Source organism: Cricetulus griseus, chromosome 6 (genome assembly GCF_003668045.3).
Source record: "Cricetulus griseus strain 17A/GY chromosome 6, alternate assembly CriGri-PICRH-1.0, whole genome shotgun sequence".
NCBI classification, from domain to species: domain Eukaryota; kingdom Metazoa; phylum Chordata; class Mammalia; order Rodentia; family Cricetidae; genus Cricetulus; species Cricetulus griseus.
The window spans coordinates 46,491,004-46,512,886 of record NC_048599.1 but is presented as its reverse complement, the minus strand read 5'-3'; the positions used below and the strand labels follow the sequence as shown (position 1 = coordinate 46,512,886).

General features: G+C 44.3%; 1 protein-coding gene across 4 annotated transcripts in view; it reads right to left on the bottom strand.

Moving 5' to 3' along the window:
- Slc23a2 (solute carrier family 23 member 2) overlaps nucleotides 1-21,883 on the bottom strand; it is a 95,233-nt gene that overhangs the window by 15,760 nt on the left and 57,590 nt on the right. For 3 of the 4 annotated variants that reach the window (XM_027421723.2, XM_035446100.1, XM_027421725.2), the window contains exons 5-10: nucleotides 21,540-21,697; nucleotides 9,641-9,729; nucleotides 8,656-8,720; nucleotides 7,375-7,556; nucleotides 3,890-4,010; nucleotides 3,290-3,446 (exon numbers count right to left, since the gene is read on the bottom strand). In XM_027421723.2, coding sequence (XP_027277524.1) covers nucleotides 3,290-3,446; nucleotides 3,890-4,010; nucleotides 7,375-7,556; nucleotides 8,656-8,720; nucleotides 9,641-9,729; nucleotides 21,540-21,697 — 772 coding nt within the window. Of the gene's footprint in view, nucleotides 1-3,289; nucleotides 3,447-3,889; nucleotides 4,011-6,159; nucleotides 7,557-8,655; nucleotides 8,721-9,640; nucleotides 9,730-21,539; nucleotides 21,698-21,883 lie in introns of those variants that run through there. The other variant, XM_027421726.2, reaches the window with a different exon arrangement.

Sequence of the window (21,883 nt, the reverse complement as noted above, 5' to 3'; positions counted from 1 at the left end):
CTTAGACTGTAGCATGATGGTTTCCCTTTAGAGAATGTTCCATTCCCTGGTTTTGAGGGAAGTTTCCTATTATATTCTACCATTTTCAGTCGAACATCTCTAATTTAAAATATGAAATGTGGCCAGGTGGTGGTGGTGCACGCCTTTAATCCCAGCACTTGTGAGGCAGAGGCAGGAGGATCCCTGTGAGATTGAGGCCAGCCTGGTCTACAATAGTTCTAGGACAACTAGGGCTACACAGAGAAACCCTGTCTCAAAAAAACCTCTGTGTGTGTGTGTGTGTGTGTGTGTGTGTGTGTGTGTGTGTGTGTATGAAATGTTGCAAAATCTGAATTTTTTTTTTTTAGAACATGACATCTCAAGTAAAAAATTCCAAACCTAACCCTATGTGCTAGATTACAGTCAAAATGCAGAAGGGGGAGGAGCTCTGTGCTTTATTCAATTCTAGGCATTCAGATGACAGCTCACAATCATCTGTAACTCCAGTTCAGAGGATCCAACACCCTCTTCTGGCCTCCATAGGCACCAGGCAGGAAACTAATGCACAGATATACTTGAAGGCAAAGTACCCATACAACATTAAAAAAAAAAAAGCACTATTCTAAAAAGAATATAAATTACCTTGAAGCTGTGTATCAGGTGAGTGAAACGCAGATAACCTTCATGCTTAGACCCATCCTCATTGTACTGGGGACACAGCATTACAGTATGCAGACATTCCCAGTCCAAAACTATCTGAAATCTAAGATATCAGGGCCCCAATCACTTTGGAAAACAGGAAGACTCAACCTATACCATTTTTCATTGAGTACATTTTAAATTTTTCTTAGAAGTCTTTTTTTTTTTTTTTTTTTTTTTTTGGTTTTTCGAGGCAGGGTTTCTCTGTAACTTTGGAACCTATCCTGGAATTTGCTCTGTAGACCAACCTGGTCTCGAACTCACAGAGATCCACCTGCCTCTGCCTCCCGAGTGCTGGGATTAAAGGTGTGTGCCACCACCGCACAGCTAGAAGTCTCTTATTTTTAATTTTTTTTTCTTTTGCCTTTTACTTGAACTCCAAGTCTGATCTCTGAAAGTCCTTTATATCAACAATTAAATTTGAAGTATTTGTTTCTAAGACTTACTTTTATTTCACGTATACTAAGTATACAAGTGTTTTACCTACATGTATGACCATGCACCATGTGTATGCGGTGCACACAGCGCCCAATAAGAGGGCATCAGATCTCCTGGAACTGGAGCTACAGATCGTTTGTGAACCACCATGTGGGTGCTAGGAACAGAAGCCAGGTCCTCTGGAAGTGCTCTTAACCACTGAGATCTCTCTCCAGCTCCTTCTTAAACTCTGAATCCACTTGTCTCTTTTCATTCTATACACACACAACTTTTTGACTTCTACCTTACAGCTGTTACTTTCTCTCTTCTACTAACTAGAACTTGCCTTACTAACTTAATTTTAGTCCACCCATGTGGTCTCAAACTTATCATCCTTTTGCCTCGGTCTTGTGAGAGCTGGTATTATCTATAAGGACATGCTATGCCTGGCTTACCTACTTTTTCAGTGTGTTACAACAGATCTTCGGTCTTGGCATTACTGACATCTTGGACTGGAAATCCTTAAATTAACATTAATCCAGGCAATCCTTCCTATGTTGAAGGCTGAGGACATGGCTTGTGATATTTGAAAAATGTCCTCTCTAGATTGATCCAAATTGCTGGAAAAGTGCATAGAACTGGGTCTTGCTGGTGGCTTTTTACTCAGAGGAACTAAGTTTTAAAAGACAATTCAATAGCTCTTGGCAGCTGAAGGCTGTCCCTGAAAAGAACCCTGTGAGCTCACTCACTCTCACGGTGATGCCATCTCATAAGTGGGTCCTGAGGTGCCCTTTGAGAGCCCCTTACAGGAACAGCTGGTGGCCTGTATTCGTTCCTGCTGGCTGTCAGCTTGGAAGCCACATGCTTGGGCAGGCCATGTAGATACACAGGCTCTTTCTCTGTTCCATCCTCCTAATATGCCTTACCAAGTGATCTTTAATCTCACTTTATCTTGGCTTATAGGTGTGTTTATGAACTGAGCACATTTTTCTAGAAACAGGATAGGTATATATAAATACTCTCTGAGATGCCACATGGTGAGAATGTTATTTTAGAAGGCTAAGCCTGTTACAGCTTTCAGAAAGTACCAAGAACAAAAAGGCGGATTGCCGACATTACCACCAGTCAGCATGCTTGGAGGAGTCATCTTTGACCTAACCTTAATATTCTTTGCTTTTCTTGCTTTTTGGTTTTCTCATTGTAAAATAAGAAAACAAGACAGCTCAAGAGGAAACTGGCTCAACCCAGCTAAGTTCATGCTTCAACTCTAAGAAAACCCAAAATGTTGGGAAGAGCACTCTGAGCACTGGCTCCTGTGAAGTTCAGGGCTGGGATCTGTGGAATGCTGCATATGACTCCAGGTGACCTTTTGGGTGGAGATCCATGCTCTGTGCCATGAGTTACCCAACACTGAAGCCTGAACTCTATCTTCCGGCTGCTTATAAGTGTCAGTTTACTACCTCAGCTGTGACCAAAGTAAAATGATCACATGAACTCTGCCAGGCAGGCAGCAAGCGAGCTAATCTCCAGGTCTTTTCATTGTGGCAGCTCTGGTACCAAGTAGCTTCATGCCTGTCTTTATCAGCAGTGGCCCTCAAATTTTTGCCATCACAGCTCACATTGGCCAGGGCACCTGCCCAGGATTTCAGAGCCTAATATGGCTCAGAAGGCCAAGTAGTTAACCTGAGAGGGGAACTGGTCAGTGACTGTGTGTGGGTGACTGACCTCTGGGAGACAAGATCTTCCCTTTTCCCTGTCTGATTCTCTAATGACCAAAAAGCCATTAAGATGTTCAGGCTTCGGGGTTAGGGAGGAGGCTTGGTGGGTAAAATGTTTGCCATCTGAAGCATGAGGACATGAGTTGAAATCCCCAGAACCCACACAGTAGTGCATATCTACAATACCAGTGCTTCTCCAGAGATGGGAGGTGAGAAACGGAGAAGCCCTTTAGTTCACAGCATAGCTAGTCTGGAGTATGCAGTGGCAAACAACAAAGATACCCTATTCCCAACAAGGGGAAGATGAGAGCCAAGTCTGAGATTAGCCTCTGACCTCCATACCTGTGCCTGCATATGCACATGCAAACATGTGCATACACATACATGATTAGAAAAATGTCCAGGTAAACAGACATTCTTAGATCAACCTTTTGCCTACTTCCAGCCCCTCCCAGGGGGGCCTTCATGATACTTACATGGGTATGGAACCTTAAACCATGGGGCTACCAGAAGTACACCCTTCCTGGCATCTGTGCGTGCATAGTAGCCATAGTCGGTGCTGTTGGAAGGGAAGACATCAGTCACCGTGAAGATGAAGCACAGCAGCCAGGACACGAGGATAGCCAGGATTATCTAGAGTGGTCAAGGGCAGAATCTTTGTTGGGTAATGCATCCCCTCCTACCGGGTAACCACCACCCCAAGCCCGCCATCATCAGTACTATGTAGAACAAGTGTTTCAGTGGAATTGCTTATGCAGGTAAATTCATTTTACTTTCCAAAGTCTGGCTAGTAAAAGAATGGGCAGAATGCCTGTAGAGACCACGTGGGGTCACATCTTAGAGCCACTGACAAGAGTCCTTCTGTGACACTGCAAAATAATGTAATCTTATCTTGGAACTGGAACCTTATACGGCATCTAAACTTTAAGGCTGTGAGGATCAAGTCCTTCAATGTCATCATCACAGAGATGTAGTAGGGTCTCCCTATATCTTTCCTTTACCTTACATGCAAACATAAGCATCTTACATGTAAAGAAAGGCATACTGTGCTGTGGGTGGGGTGATGAGCTACTCACAGGAAACATTTTGAAAAGTTGTAATCTGTATGCAGTCCATCCTTTCTTAGATTTATAAATTGGAAGAGGAAATTTAACATTTCTGGCATACTGCGAGAATAGTAACACTAGGAAAATCGTCCTGAGAAGAAAAAGAAAATTCACAAAATTAAAGGTTGTTATATCTATGCATTAAAATGACTCAGTTTTAATTGGTTACACATGTTCAGTTCATTCACCTAAACTTGTGCTAGCCCTTCTCACTACAATTTGGAAATGTTACCATCTGGAAAAAGATGTCACAAGCAGCTGGCCTACCATTTCTTGATACTGACTAGAGTAAGAAAATTCAGAGAATAGGAAAGCTCACTCACTCCATGGAAGGGAAATGATGACAGATAAAATAACACCAGAGAGTATATTTACAACCAGAAATCATCTCGAAGCAACCAAAAAACTATTGTACATACCAACAGGAGGGAACTGTGTACGCATGCTCACATCCACACCAACAGGAGGGAAATGTATACACATGCCCACATATACACCAACAAGAGGGAAGGACATGATCCAAATGCCACCAAGGATCAAGTTTACATTTTAAGGTGATCGGTGACTATTTTTCCCACTTTTCTTTATCTTCTGATTTCTTTATATTGAATATAAGTTACTTTTGAAAACAAGGTAAAACTGCACAGCTTCTTGTGGGGCAGCTTCTGTGACCATGCTCTTTCCCCAGGCACTAAGTTAACCCTTCAGGGTCACACTGGTAGAACTACTTGGTGATAAGGTCTAGATCTGCAGCCTGAGCTTTAATTACTGCTACATCTGTCCTAGAGGCAGGAATGCCTGGGTTGACTACAGAACTTCCTAATCCCAGGATCCTGGCACTTCCTCATCAGCCTGAAGGTCCAAATGGCTGTCAAGTTGGAAGCCATTTCTCATCCTTGCAAGTAGACAGTATGAAAAAAACAATACAGAGACACAGGATGTGCTGAACCAACGAACAGGATCTAATCCTCTGTTTCCAGTGACTTTTTTCATTTGACACCTAAGGTAAAGTTGACAAGAGAGTGTCCTTAAAGCTAAGCTTAAGTGTTCCAATTGCTGAGACAGCATTACTAGCTAAGAAGACCCACTTCCTGGCTACACTCCTAATGCTGGCTGAGCACAGGCTGCCTGCAGAGGCACTTGAGTGAAGGGATAACCCATCAACGTCTGACAGGTTAGGTCAAGGTTGAAAACATTTATGGGGCTCAAGTCACTTCAGTTCCTCTGGGACAGAATTTACAAAAAGCCAAAGCCAACATGTCAAAACAGAGTATTAAAAATGACCTATTTATTCAAGATGAACACTATCTATGATACCCCAATGAGCCCCAACCCTACCTGTCACCTTTGTGTCAAGCAACACCCACCTGCACTGTACTGTTCTCTTTTCAAATATATTTAAGAAACTCACCATGAGGCGGAGTGGGGGAGATTTAGGAAAGATTAGCTAAGGAAAGATTAGCTTGTGTCTAAACTGGAATTTCAAGAGGGAACAGAGGAAAGGTCCTGGGAGACCTAATGGCTTAAGCCCTACACAGGCTAGAAATGGTCAGAAAGGGGTGGGGCAAGGAAGCTGGGGACCAATGAGGAGCAAAGCCCCAGAGAGGAAAACATGCAGAACTTGTTCTGGGCTGCATGTGGCAAATGGGAAGGGGGTAATCGAGACAAAGTAGAAGTGTGCCTATGACACTACTAAAACGAGAAAGGCAGCAGAGGAAATGGCTTGGGAGTCAGTGTGTCCTGCGTGGAGCAGCAAGTGAAGAGGCACACGGGAGAACTAGCTACAGAGTTTATGGGGTAGCTACAAGCTTGTGTGGACGCATACAGAGGATGCCTGTGGAGGCCATGGAACTCCTAAAAGGACTTTTTGGCCATTTCTATTTCTCATTGTTCTCGTTATCTATCTCTCTTGTCTGGAGTTAACCCTTCATAAGTGCACACACTACTCTGCTCATCTCAGCCTTACCAGAAGCGAGCCTGTAAGGGTTTTCAGCTCAGACAGATGACTTTTGGGTATTACTTTCATCCGTTTTCTTTTTTATTAACTTTATTTCTACTTTTATTAACTTCCCCCTGATTTGCTAGCTACTGGAGAGAAAAGGTTACACATACTTTATTTCTCTTAATAAATTCTCTCCAGGACAACTCTAATCACTCCATGGTTAGTTATTAGTGCTGCTACTGTTACCTGCTAAATTATTAGCAATTGTTACAATTCTTTGCTGACTAGGAGTTGTTTATACCAAATTTAATTTTTTTTCTTTCTTTCTTTCTTTTTTTTTTTTTTTTAAGCTCCTATGTGTTTTCCCCCTTAATCTTTTTGTTATGGGTCTTAAATTTTAATGTTTTATAGACACAGCACCACCTTTCTGGTACTCACCCCAGTCCACTGAGTTAAAAACCCCTTATGGCATCTACATACATATGCTTATATGGAGAATGTTTTGACTGACCTTTGGTGAAGTGTGAAAATAAAAGATAATCTCGGCCACAGACCAGCTGTGTGGCTCAAGTCACATTCCCTCTCTGTGCTTCTGTTTCTTCAGTTGTTAAACAAGTAGAACACTAATTTCAACCTCCTATGTAAATACTATAGGAAGCACAGAGGCACAGTAAAAAAAAATTAATAAATGCTGCCTATTATTTAAAATGGAATATTTCTCTCTTTCCCACTGTTCTCCTGAAGGGGAGACAGTCCTATTTCTCTCTTCTCTTCTGTCCTCTGTCTGTATCTCTTTACCTCTTTTCTCTTTCCTTCCTCCCTCCCTTCCCTTTGTAACAAAACTTTTCACTTAAAAGAAAAATGGAATATTTCCTAAACAAAACAAAAACATTAAAGCTCTTATTCATTTTCAAATTTATTAGTTGGTAAAATTATAGCTTCTTCAATGAATTAACCTATGATATAATCCTTACACCTGCTGAATTCTCAAGTCTTACAAATGATTAAAATCCTATGTCTTCATTAATATACAATACTGACTGACACCTTCAATGTATTTCATGTTCTATACAGAAAGAAGGCAGGTTCTACGAGAAACTGTGGCCTTGCCATTGGAGTGCACAGCTCTGAGATCAGTTAAGCATCCAAAGGTCCTTTGGTAACAGCGCTCTGCTGCCAGTCTCATTAAACAATGTAGCTTCCCTTGCATGTGACTTAGCATGACCTCAAAAGCAGGGGCAAGGGCAACCGCTATCTGACTATATCCAACAGTTTTCCCTTCTCCACATACCACGGCTGTCTGCCTTTGGAGTTCTGTGACTGTTTACATGTCTAAACTCTGATCTAAAATAATCACTTAATTAGCCCACACATAACTTGAATAAAACTTAAAAGTGTCCAAACATTTTATCTTCACAGATTTCTTTCTTCCCAAGTTAGTGTGACTGTTTCAGGCTGTCCCACACAGTGGTAAGAACTGTCTCCACCCCTGGAGTTCTCTCAGAACACTTACAGCATGGCAATGCCCCAGTGCTTCCCTGCTCTCTCTCCTGCTGCCTGGAAACCAGAGAGGCCAATGAGGGCCACAGTGGGGGTGATGGTCAGGGGTCCGATATACCTCAGTAGAGCCCCAGGCAGGCCAAGGAGGCCGATGACCACTTCTATCAATGAGGACATGATGATAGCTCCCTGGATCTGAAACAAAGAAGGGCAGAGTTTGAGAGTGATGTCACCTGCAACCACAACTGACATTTCGGCAAGGCCACAGGTCATATCATATAGCAGCATGACAGCTGGAACAGTCTCCAGGGCCCTACCTAGAGGTTTCTCACATAGCCACTTTAAGGGTAGCTGCAGAAATGGACTGAAGACAAATCTGCCTGCCTTCTCACTGCGGGTGAGATGGACAAACCCACCAGTTCTCAAAAGAGCCCATTTTCAATCCAGCCCTGCAGGCTACTGCAGTACAGTCAGCTTTAACAGGCAAAGCCCCCAAAAGACATTCAAAAGACAGAGTTGCTGACAGAAATTCTGAAGGAATGTCGTCACATAGAATGATATTTGGACAAAGTCTAAAGATTTCATGGTGACAATATAAACATATACACACACTCATCAGCTAGTTTTTTGTACCTGGGGACAGCTTCAATCAACTCTGCTCAAATGTACTTTGGCCCCCAAAAAATTACCTTTCTTTCAACAAATAAGTGTGACTATTAACTTGCTTGTACTGAGATGTCCATGTTAGTCAAACATACCTCTGGATGTGTCCATCATGAAGATTCCAGAGACAATTAGATAGTCAATGGATGGCTCATAAATATGAGGACATTACTGAGAGATGGGACCTAACTGGAGGAAGTGGCACTGAGATGTGTCTTTGGGAACTCTATCTTGCCTTGGCCCCTTCTTGCATCCCTTGCTTTCTTCCTGGCTGCCATGGGCTAAATAGCTGTCCATGACCTCCCCCTGTCAAGGTGGACAAAGCCTCTGACACTGAGCTTTCTCTCTTCAAGCTGTTTCAGCATTCCAACACAGCAACAAGACAGCTAACAACAGGCAGACACAGAGTACCAGAACTCTTCTGCTGACAGCCAACAAGCCTCACTCACAAGCCTCCCTGGAGGACATGAGCAGGCATGCCTGGGGACTAATGACATAAAGCTCAACTAAATAGTCTAGTAGCTGAAAACAAAAGAGATTTATAAAAGCAGCTGTAGTTTCTTGGGCACAATTGGCAACAAAGGTAAGAAGAGACACAAGAAGACACAGGAGGCCAGTGCTCATCCTTTACCTCTTGGATCCGGGGATGCCAGATGTGTTCCAGCAGCTCTGCCGTCCCATTGGCAACTGTAATCTCTTGAAAACAAAAAGAAAAGACAAAGTTTTTCTAGAGTGACACTAATGTTTCATAGCACATATTTATAATAACCTTAAATTGTTTTTCATTGTTTTAAGTATCAATTCCTAAAACTTAACCTGTGACAGTAGGACTTATGCTTGGAAATGAACTAACATAATGAAATGTACTGGTTGAAAAAGCTTCTCAATGTGTCAAAGGCTGACTGAAGTGGTGCTACCAGCTAGTGCCAGCTTCACAGAAACCAATCCTTGCAAGCAAATACCTGAAATGCCCAACAGCAAGGCTGTGGACAGAGGTTTTAAAAACCTAGATGAAGCAGGGCCTTTTCCAGTTCCTAAATCAAAATCAGTGGTCACAAAGTAATGCCTAGGAGCAGGGAAAGCAAGGGGAATCAGGAAAGCTTGGCTCCTAGAATCTCAAAATACAACTATTCTGAGAGTACAACAGGTCTGACTTTCTCAAATTCCTTGAGCTTATCAGGTTCCATAAGGATCTTTGCAATCATTAAGGAAGGGGAATGAAAGTCATTTGCAGAAAACCACAGTAGCCAGATTCTTAAAAAGCAAAGATGTTTCAGAGAAGGGATGCTGATGCAGCAAGAGAGTGATTATGGTAAGTCATACAATCCACTGAAAGAGAGAGGCAGGAAAATAGCACAAATATTTTTCCATCCTATCCCCATATTTATCAGCTTCATTGGCAAACAGAAATGAAGTCATTTCTGGCCCTTGCTTGCCCTAGGGTTAGGGATGAAGAGAGGATGTAAAGACAGAACAGGCACAGTCCACAGACTGGAGCGTTCTAAGCTGCTTACGGGCCACTACATTCTATGCTCAATTATTGGCATGGTGTCCAGGCCCCCTTTCCACCTGCTTTAAAGGACCCCAATGACATATGTGGAAATAACTGCAATTACCTGTGGTGTTACATTTCCATTTATCTAAAGACAGGATGGCTCGAGCAGGGGCCAAAAATGCAAAAGCACTGGCCTGAAACAGAGGTAACCTAAAAGAAACGAGACCAAAACCATGATCACGGCATCGGGAACTACCGAGGTAGTTCACTATTTGACAGCTTAACAGTCTTTTCCATAGACAAGCAGCACATGAGTAAACACAGGCACGGCTGTAAAGAATCTCTGTAAAGATCTACCGTACATGGCTGGGGCCACTAGCTTCTCCAACCACCACCCCCCTCCTGCTGCTCTGGTAGTTCTAGGGGACCCCTATGGTCATCGTTAACACCCAACACCATTCCTGCTATTGTTTTCTCTCCCCCTGGGGGTGGGTCACTGGGGATTTGGGCTTCCCTCTTTCTTGCTGAGCTCATGGGCTCCCTAATAAACATCAGTGTACAACCGTCCTCCTTCCTTAAATTCTTTTCATTATTCCATTGCTCCATCTGTGAGTTAAAGTCTGCCCTAGCCACAAAGGCAAGTATTAAAATCATATGAGTGATCTCTATGTACCCAGAAAGAAAGTTGTAAGTTACATTTTAAATAATGGATAGGTTCAGTAACCTGGTAAACTCCCCCATCAAATCTCCTGCCCACATTCTCGAAATGAATGCAGATAATCAAACCACAGAGATTTTGCTATTTTTACTGGAAACGTAGATCGTGTCAACTAAGTTAACAGCATAAGAACTTAATCACTATTTTCACAGTATTTGAGGATAAAGTATAAATCCTGCCCCTGCTGTCGCAGGACTGTGAGGCCAGTTACACACCCTTAAATGCCCCAGGCAGCCATGTCAGTGGCCTGGCTCATGAGGTAGAGACCCAGGAGTCTCCTGGTAAGGTCTGTGACAGGGACAAAGACTAAACAGAAATACAAGTAGCCCTGGCCACAAAACAGCTGGCTGCTGAGCAATCCCAGAACCTGGTATGCTCCTTTCTGACACACTCCATTGTCAAAAATGTTTTGCTGGCCATTTTCACCACAGTGACTTTAGTTAAGAGCAGGCAGAATGTGGACTAGCAAAGTGGAGATGGGTCTCACAGTACAGCCAGAGGCCTTCCTGCCAGCCTCTTGACTAGAGGGGTCTGGAGCACAGTGTCACTAAATGTGAAGATCACCTTTAGTGGAAATGTACATCAAAGGGAAAACAGTCATTAGTGTATGGAAATTCCTCACACAAAATTTTAGGAGTACACTGCAAGGATAAAGGGGTGTGAGGTTAATATGCCGTTAGGAGTGGGTTTCATTTTGAGCAGTCTGAATAACACCTATTTTAGCACAATTTCAGACTTCAAGCAAGGCATCCTAGGGCAACGTAACATGTATATTGAGTTGAATACACACACACACACACACACACACACACACACATTCTTTGTGTGTGTGTGATGGGGGGGGGTTTCTCATGTTGGAGCCCTGGATGGCCTAGAACACACTATGTAGACCAGGCTGGCCTCAAAGTCCAAGATCTGTCTGCCTCTGTGTCCTGAGTGCTGGGGTTAAGGGTAATTCGGCCAGGTCCAGCTGAACTGCACTAAGAAACCATCACATCCATCGGCTATTCCTGGGAAGTAACAGAAGCCAAGACTAACTCTGAGTTCGGCTTCTGCATCAAAACTCAATCTGAACCTGATCTTTCTCCTAAGGTGAGCATTTTAGCTAAGAACTCTCAGCTAAGGCCCTAAGGGTGAGGCTGCAGAGAAGCTCATTCATTGACTGGGACTCTGGGATCCTGAGCAGGTGACCCTAGAATAAGGTCCCCTAAGATGGGCTGTAAGAGCTACTAATGTCGGCCTCATGGGCTCACTGTTTTCAGCCACATACCTGCCTGTACAGGTTGGTAATAACACATGATTAGTGTGGGCTCTAAAATTGTGGCCACAAATCAGTGACAACACTAAATTCCCAGGAAATGCTGCAAAATCATGTGAACAATGATCGGGAGTGACCCAAGGTCTGTGGGTAGAGTATTTCCCAAGGAAAAGACTGGACCTGACAGGAGAAACATCATGAAATCAGTCAAGGCTCTGTTTGTGCCCATTGTACAGCTTCTGATTCCAATTCAGAATCTTTAGGAGGCGTTTAATTTTTACTCATGTGTCTGTGTGTATGTAGGCCAGAAGAGGGCATGGGATCCCCTGGAGCTGGAGTTACAGGTAGTCGTGAGCCACCTAACATGGTGGCTGGGAGCTGAACCTGGGTCCTCTGCAAGAACAGCATAAACTCTTAATTGTTGAACTCTTGTTCAATCATATTTCCAGCCCCAAATCTTCATTTTTGAATCACTACTTCAAAGTGCAGCTGAGCCTGTCAAACCTCCTTAAATCCCCAAGCCCCTTGTGCAATCATCGGTTTTCAGCCTGTGGGTCCAGACCCCTTTGAGGGGGTGGGGTGAACTGCCCTTTCACGGGGGGTCACCTAATACCATCCTGCATATCAGATATTTACACTACAATTCATAACAGTAACAAAATTGCAGTTATGGAGTAGCAACAAAAATAACTTTATGGTTGGGTTACCACAACATGAGGAACTGTATTAAAGGGTCAAAGTGTTAGGAAGGTTGAGAGCCACTGTGCTGGGTGAAGGGATTAATGACTGTCACTTGATGAACACGCTGACTCACTGATTTTAGATTTGCAATCTTCTGACTAGCTCTGCTAATGCTGTGAAAGAATGCTAAATACTGAAGTTTTTGAATGTTACACTTCTATTAATTTTTCATATTTGGGGAACATAATTGTTTTAAATATGTGGACAATTTACATCAACTTTTTAATGTATTGTCCGTTAGAGGAGAAATGTCAAGCGTTCAGTATCTACCTGACACAAGCACCGCTAAAAGCAGATACAATGAAAAAGATTGCTGGGATCTTGAGGAGTTTCTGCTGTGAGGGAGACAATCATGGTCACCAGGAAAATTAGCAATGTCAATAGTATGAGATGCCATGGGGCTCTGCTACCTGTCACTTACGCTTGTCTTAAAGATTGAGAAGCACTGAGACACATGCTGAGGGGCTATGAGGAACCAAGGCAAAGAGAAAAAAAGAGGTGTAAAATAGGGGTCACAGGATGGACACAAGACAGCCAAAGAACACAGACACTTAACCTCAGGGGAAGGCCCAGAGAGGGATACTGAAGGTGAAAGGGAACCAGTGGTACCTGTAGGCAAAAAAACAAAAAACAAAAAACAAAAAACAAACAAACAAACAAAAAACCACAAATGCTTGCCAGGTGATGCACATCTCTAATCCCAGCATTCAGAAAGCAGAGGCAGGCGGATCTCTGTGAGTTCAAGACCAGCCTGGTCTACAGATCAAGTGCCAGGACAGTCTTCAAAACTACAGAGAAACCCTGTCTCCAAAAACCAAAAACCAAACCAAAAACAAACAAACAAACAAAAAAACCAAAAACCTATTGCCTGGGGATTAAGCTCTGAAAGGATCACTGTGAAGGAAATGAGACATGGAATTGTCACCTAGAAGCTATTCTCAGACATGAAGGTTGAAGTAAGCCATAGAGGTCCATCCAACAGGCTACGGCATAGCTCTAGGTGTGATCCTTGCCTGACTTCCAAGTCCGTCGGTGTTGACTCAGGTCTGGCTATGGCCAGAACCTGCTAGCCATGTAGCTACTAATGGCTCCCTTCCATACTGCTCCGTCCATCCTGTCCTGAAGCTGTAACTCCCTGACAGGAAGTCACAGCCTTTTCATTCACAGTCTAATTCCCAGGACCAATCATAAAGAATTTAAGGAGCTACTTACAAACATTCTTGGAAAGGAATTTTGTTAGATGAGAATTAAGAAGTTGGGCTTTCCTAACATATTAGAAGTTTAGGCTGAGAATAGAGCAGAGAGGAAATGTGCACAAATGTCAGGAACTTTGCAATCACTACTCAAGAAGACTGAAAGCCTCTCCCCCAGGACACCATTAGTAATGGTCTTTGACAGGTCCTGCAGAAGCACCATGAATCTGCCCGACAGAACTCATCACTGCAGAGTACAGTCCATGATTCCTCAACGTACACAACAGCCAAACCTTCCAATCCCAAAGGAACACTGATTTGAGTCATTTGGATGCAGAACATTTGGAAAATAATAACTCTTAAGAGAATCAACAGGCATGGCTCTAAGGAACCAAGTTTTATCACTGATCAACTGACCAAGAGTATGGACTGAAAGGAATGTGCCCAGGAAAACTTTTTGTAAATTAATAACTCTTTGCTATTATTTACTCATCAATCAATAAGCTGTTGGAAAACAGATTATATACCTAAAATATGTTACCCAAACACTTGAACAGGCAGCAATTAGAACCTTCTACATTTCCCAAAAAAAATAACAATAAAGCAATAATGTAATCTAATAATCAGGCAGAATTATATTTCTCTAGTTTCTAAAGTATTTGCAATTCTTCCCACACCCAGTACAATCCAAGCCTGTTTACCACATGCTAAGCATCCTGGCACCTATTAGATACTGAGTCACACTGTAACCCATCAGTCAAGATGTCCTCGTAGGTGAAGGTACCTATTTAAGGTGGTGACTCTTACCTCACCATGTGAAAATGTTTTCTCACTAACAACCTGCCAGGTGATTCTTAGACTGTGTGATATTGCCAATAACTTTACATTCTAGCATGAGGGCTAGCTATTATGATTCTATGGTAATGAATCAATCAATAATTAATTATTTCGAATCAGAATCTTGCTATGTAGCCCAGGCTGACTTCCTGGCTTTCCATCTATGTTTATAATTGACATCCTTTGTAAAGAAGTGTTTCCCTGTTTGTCCATTGTATCTTTATCTTCCCTTTCTCTCTCCTGACATCACTGCAGGCATATGAATTCCTTTTTTATTCAAAGTTTCATAACTTGTTACTATGAGTGTTCTTAATAATTAAATTGCCCAAACCTGCCCAGAGCAGCCTGTTCAAGTTGGTTCCTATTTCTTTCAGAGGAATTCTCTGTATTCTATCATCTTTTTAGCAGATCTTAGCTTTCTGGCATGAGATGTTCTAGGTTCAACTTGTCCCCACTCTAAGCCACTTGCTTGGAGAACACTAGTCCATTATGTGTAAATAATGGTAGTGAGGAACCAAGATCTGGAAATGAAGTGGGCTCGCTATTGCTGAGGGGCCACTGTTTCTAGGCCTTGTGTATAGTAACCAGAAGTGAGATTAGTTAAGTAGGAAATAATCAAAGAAGGTAACACCCCCAGTCCAACCAGCACCTCTAGAACCTTTTTACGTATCAGATCACTTCTTTTCCCCTGGATAATCTCCTTCTCAAACATGATAGTATCAACTATTCCAGTCTGTTAGTATAAAATGAAGCCAAATACAAGGCAGCAGGATGTGGCACAGTTCTCTATTGATTGGAATAGTGGCTGGTGTGACTGTATACTCTGGAAAACTCATCTGGTTACACATCTTAGAAAAGGTGCATTTTATTGTATATTAATTTCTCATTAGATACAATTTCTCATTAGATAATGGCTATTTATTTTATCTATTTTTGAGAAGGGATCTCAGTGTGTAGCCTTGACTGGCCTGGAACTCACCATGTAGACCAGGCTGGCTTCAAACTCATAAAGAGTTATATCTACCTTAAAGGTATGTACCAAAACACACCTAGCAAAGAAGACTTTTTAAAAGGCAAGTCTATTGGGCCAGAGAGATGGCTCAGAGGTTAAGAGCACTTGACTGCTCTTCTAGAGGTCCTGAGTTCAATTCCCAGCAACCACATGGTGGCTGACAACCATCTGTACTGGGAGCGAATGCCCTCTTCTGGTGTGCATGAAGATAGAACACTATATACATAAAATACATGAATAAAGAAATCTTTAAAAAAAATGGAAGGAGCTACCTTCCCTCCTAACATTTGTGAGAACTGTTTCTTCTTACTCTTGTGAGTCACCAGCAGAGAGGTGAGAAGCATGGAGGGTGAGGGAAGACTGGACAGTCTGTGGCATGGGATCTGTGTCAGGATCTGACAGTCAAATAAAAGAGTGTAGACAGCTAGGTGGTGGTGGCTCCCACCTTCAATCCCAGCACTCAGGAGGCAAAAGCCAGCCTGGTCTACTGAGTGAGTTCCAGGACAGCCAGGGCTACAGAGAGAAACCCTGCCTTGAAAAACAAAAACAAACAAACAAACAAACAAACAAAAAAGTGTAGAGACAAGAGAACAGAATGTATAAGCCACACATAGCAAAGAGTCTCTTGCTATGTCTCTTGAAGAGTTTAAAAAAAAAAAAAAAAAAGAGCAATCTTGGGTCAACACACCAGCCACAGAAAACATGTAACTGAGGCAAGAGTGGCTCAAGTCTCAGGAGCTGGGTCAAATGACCACTGCTATTTTCTAATGGCCTCTGTCCCATCCAAGTCAGGACACTGCCCGTGTGGCCAGGCTGCACACCCACTCCTGTAACATTCATCAGGGACATGCTACTCCACCAGGCTTCTGCCTCCCTTCCAGAGCTCAGGTAATAACGACAGGGGCAGGCAGTACCTTGCATGACACTCAGTAACATGCTTATTATAATTTTACATCAGAGGGAATGGTCTTTGAGAAGCTAGGCAACCTGGCCAAAGTCTCATGGCTGTAGAGGGACCCAGATCACTAAGTCTATAGTCCCAATGAGGTTGACTGGAAATGATGTCTTTCAAGGTCATTTCCTTCAGGTTTGCACTGGCCTCTCATTTCACCCTACTATTTAAAATGCTTCCTTGGTGAAGCAGGCAGGAAACTTTATTTGTGGGAAAACTCTACAACCAGCTATTATATGCTGCTTGGCATGGCAGAATACAAAGGGCCTAATATCACCAACACAGTAATTTTGGTGAAACATTCACCCTGAATCATCCATGTCCCAGGCCCCATCTTCCAGTTCAAGCAAATAAAAGACTGTGCAGCAAATTAAACAGCACCATGAAGACACAACCAGACACACTGGGATCATGAGTCGATGAGCCTCCTGGTCTGGACTCTAAAAAGATGATAAGGGGAGGTAAGAGACCAAAGACATAGCAAGCCAAAGCACCACATGAGCTTGATTGGACCACAGCTTAGAGAGGCCTGGGGAGCAGTTATAATGCACATTTAAGGGACAACTAGGGAAATTAAATGTGGACTACATATTAAATATGATGGAATAATTATCTTCTCAAGTTGACAAATGGTGTTATGGTTACTCAGAGACAGTTTAGGGTGGGTCATCATGCTATCTGCAATTTTATTTTCAGCTAGTTCACAAAAACTAAAACAAACACAAGAACCCATCAGGGATGAAGTAGTGTGGGAAAACTTTCAACCTCCCTAGACTAACCACTATGCACTCAAACAATACGGTTTCAAGGTCCCCAGATGTAAGACCTGGAAGTGTACTGCCCTCAGTGAGTACACCACTTGAGCAAGTCTCCCCTCTCCCTACACACACACACACACACACACACACACACACACACACACACACACACACACCTCAGAGGCCAGAAGCTAATAAAACAGAAGGCAGGAGATTTTCTCCTATGGATAGTGGCTAACTAGGAAAACCAGATACTTAAACTAGACTCAGTGGCTCTCAGCAAAGGAACCCCCTATTGCCTCAGCAGGTTTGTACCTGACCATGAGGGGCCCCTTTTGGCAGCTTCTGCCTGCACTCTTACACTACTGGGGATGACCGAGCGGGTAAGGTTCCTGGAGCAGGCTTGAGGAGTCATCTAAAAGCAGTGGGGTTCTCTCTCCTCTATCTACATCTGTGAGAAAATCAGTGAGGCAGGAAAGCACGGGGCTTCAGAGAACCTTCCTCCACACTAACTCCACCTCTGTCTGCAGAGGTGGGGCCTGTAGACATGACAACACAGGCTGGCTGTGGGTTAGGGAGACTCTGAATAACCCTATCCCCACAGCAGGGAGACTTTAAAAGGTTTGGTACCAGCTCTTAGAACAAGTTCAAGGGGCAATTAAAACTGATAACCAACCAGAATGAGAACTGTTCAGTCTCCATCATGAAAGCCAAGCAATGAAAACACTGAAAGCAAAGTACAAGGGAAAAGCCAATGCAAGGAAGGAGAGGGAAAAGAAGAGGCATCCTGGAAATCACCTCACCCAACAGACAGATGTAGGGAGCAAAACAGCCACTGCAGTCCCACGGGTGAGGGAAAACATGGTGGTCCCCAAAGAGAAGAGAGACATTCTTAGGCAGCAGGGTGGGGAAGGAGGACCAATGGCAGCACGGTACCACACATTACCTACAGCCCCAGAGGGTGTGCCGGCTCAAGGAGCGGCATGAACCCCAAGGAGGCTGGGTACTCTGGGCTTAGCTTTAGGTCTGCAAAAGGACACATCCATTTTATCATCTTTGTTTCTCAAAGATCAATTCTGGCTTTCTTTCATTTTTGGAGACGGCCTCGCTATGCAGTACTGGCTGTCCTAGAATTCTATATGTAGACCAGGCTGGCCTCAAACTCAAAGTGATCCACCTGCTTCTGCCTCCCGAGAACTGGGATTAAAAGTGCATGCCACCTTTCCTGAATCCTACTTTTATGGAACAAGATAAAGACAGGTTTTTCAAGGCAGCCATAAGGAAGGGAGTAGGACCTAACCACAAACCATGCCTCTTCCCTGCTCTCTAGCTTCTGTAGAATAAAAGGCCCACCCCTCAGAGGCAGGCCCACATACCCTAGCTGCCCAGGAAGGGTGATGGAAGTACAGGGTGCCAACAACTGGCAGGAAAACACACATACACACAGAACTTATGATCAACACAGATAACCACAAGAGTTGGGAAATTCCGAGAATCTGTCAAGAAACCACAAAAGCTGAACATGAAAAACTTCTTCTGCTAGAGGAATCCTGAAAACTGACTAGTAAACCAAAGCACAGACCGCCTGCAGTCCTCGGGACATGGTGAAGGGAACAGCCTAGCTCTTGGCTCCGTCGCCACACATCCACACCCCGCTCCCTCCTCCAACGTCCACCTTTGTATCTCCTTTATGTGAACTGCTTTACTTCATCTTATTTTAAGCAGAAAAGTTTAAAAGGCCTATTGAGATGACGATCCTCATCTCAGTACCTGGTGATGGTCCACACTACTATCTGGCAGAACCAAAAGGATGCCCATCTTAGTTACACTCTACAACTTCCCAAAATAATCTGCAAAATACAATCAATGATTAAAATAAAAGCAAAAACTGGCTGGGCTGTGGTGACACGCCTTTAATCCCAGCACTCGGGAGGCAGAGGCAGGCAGATCTCTGTGAGTTCGAGACCAGCCTGGTCTACAAGAGCTAGTTCCAGGACAGCCTCCAAAGCCACAGAGAAACCCTGCCTTGAATAACCAAAAAAAAAAAAAAAAAAAAAAAAAAAAAGAGCAAAAACTGTCATCCAGGAATACTGGAGGAAGTTTTCTCATCCACCTGCAAAGGAGGCAGCTGCCTAAAGTCCTAAGGCTAAGGAGGTATGCCCCCCCACACACAACTTTTCTTGGGTCACATGCTGCAAACTAAGGCCTTCAGTACAATCTCACCAGTGCAGGTTCCTAGTGCTCACTAACATCCTAGCTTGCACCTGGTGAGAGGAATCCTATGCTGGGCCATAAGTTTCTGCTTTTGCTTCCACCTCTGCCAAGGTAAAAGATACTCCCTCATCCTCCTGGGCCAAAATCCAAGTCTCTGGGACATAACTCTACCATTATCAGCTCCTCAAGTCACAGGCAAGACATCTCCACCTGTGTTCCGGGGTATGGACATCACATTACTTACAAGGTACTGTCTACTTGTGCCTTCCACACAGATAAATCACTAGACACCTATAGGGCAGTCAGCACTTTTCCTCTTCAAAGGCCACAGAATCCCACATCCGAGCCCAGCATGGTGCCCCAGCACCCACTCTCCTGGATGGTGAGCATGCACTCATTGCCTGTTCTTAGATGGGATACTGGCCTCCTGATAAACAACTTAGCACATGGCCACACATGTGAAGAGGACCTGCTGCTCTTCATCCCACAGGGCACCTAAAACCTCATGAGCACACCGAGCAGACACCCCGTGCCCATGTGCAGCTCCTCTCTCCAGTCCCTAAGTGGGCAAGTGGCAGCACCCTCTCTAGTTCTTTCTTGGCTGACTGCTCTTGGGGGCTTGGGTGGGGAGGAGAGACAAGAACTGCACTGAGCAACACTGTTCTCCATGGGCTGATGCCTCAACAATGGGTGAAAAGGGGACCCTCAAACCAAAAACCCTTGCCTTGAGGTCCACTTGCTGTGTCATCTTATTGCAAGTCTGCCTACCAGAGTCAGCAGTCACCTGGCCTGGCCTTTGGCATGATGTGGGGAAGCAGTTTACACAGGCAGATACAGCCACAAGAAAGAGCTTCCTTCCATCACCTCTCCATGTCAGTCAACTCTAACAACTATAGGTTAGGTCAGCTGTTTAGGACAAGTATTTCCCCAGAGTACCACACCCTATCTACAAGGTAAAGCCAACAAAAGCTGCTCCCCACAATCCAGACCTGTGGCCAGAGCCTTAAATATCAACACAAAACACAGTGTTGCGGCTGCCACACTTCACTGCCTGGCTTGAATGCTTTGTGAAAGGTCTGTGTCATCTCCTTCCCCAGCACATCCATGACACCCCTGCTCCTCTCTTCTGGGCCCCTGAACACCCCCCAAACCCTCTGCTCAGTATAGTGGCTGCAGATTGTCTTACGGGATCTAAGAGCCCACAGCTTGCCAGCCCCATGGCCATGTGCAGACAGCTTCTCTCCGCTAGCAGGCCTGCAAGTGAACTGCCACTTGCCGTCCCACTCCACCTATACTGCATCCAGACACCCTAGTTGCTAACTGTTCACTGGGCAGGTAGCCCTTGAGAGCCCTGAAGATTGATTCTGACACATTAGAATACAGGTCACAGCTGCTTGCTATCCACCGTCCTTCTTGCTGCCACTTCCTAGCAGGAAAAAGCAAGTCCTGTTTGCACCGGCTCCAAACAGATAAAGAGAGATCCACAGACTTTACTCTGAGGATAATCAGCAGAGCCTTGGCAAGCAGGAGGCTATGCTGTGAATAGGGTTGAATATGGAAAAGAGGAAGAGGCCAATTTACAGGAGAAGCTAGGAGCATTTGCTTCCTGTATTTCCTGGCTCAGCTCCACACTCAGGTCCTGGGGCTATGATGCAAAGGTAAACAAGCCAAAGTGCTGGCACCAAAAAGGGCAGCATGAAAAAGTGGGGCAAAGACAGAAGAAGAGCAAGCCACATTAGAAGAATGAATCCAAAGAACATAAAACACATGTGTAGAAATTCAGGGGAGAACAGAGGATTTCAGGAATCTCGGGAGTGAGACTAGTGGGATGGAGCTATGCAGGTATGCTGCACGAGTGGGCCACTGGGACATGCAGGGGGGCAGGGCTCAGAGGCTCACCTGGAAACCTGGGAAAGGCAGAGCAAAGGGGCAAGCTGCACACCAGGAAGAATGCAGCCTGGGCAGCCCAAGGAGGGGAGTGGTAGAAAGATGGCATGGGCTGGGGAGTGCACAGAGTCACCGTGCAAGAGACCACATGGGAACTTAGAGAGACTGGATCTGGAATAAAGGAGAGGACTGGAAAGCATGCTAGAGACGGGCAGTGCCTTGCCAGCCAGCAATGGTAATAAAAAGGCTTTGTTTCCAGCTTACACAATGGGGTAGTTCCCTTCATGAAGAGAGGAAACATGGGGCCAGGGACACCTTATAAAGGTGGGCTGGAGACCAATGGCCACTGGGATATGCTATAACACCAACTGATCGATCCAATAGCGCTGAGCAAAGGGCCTGGCTCAGTGCCTTGCTGGGGTGTGAACATCCCACAGTACCCCATCTCACCTGCATCCAAATGTTGTCTGCAGCAATGTAGTGATTCCCACGCAGAAGAAAATGGTCCCGATGAGCTGACTGGTGGCCCATTGGTCATCCCCCACACACATGGCATCAGCTAGCAGAAAAGGCACAGCGATCGTGCCGCTGAAACACGTCAGGTAGTGCTGCTCGAGGAGAGACAAGGGGAAAAGTAAACCTGCCCTTGCTTTTGCTTGACTTGCCCCTAATGTTGGTCCCCTGGTAATCTTTAAGACATAAAGATCACATGAAGAATCTCTAGGTGTACAAGTTATACATTCTTCTTATGTCCATTCACAGTCTGTCACTTTCCTTTCCTATTACCCATCTGT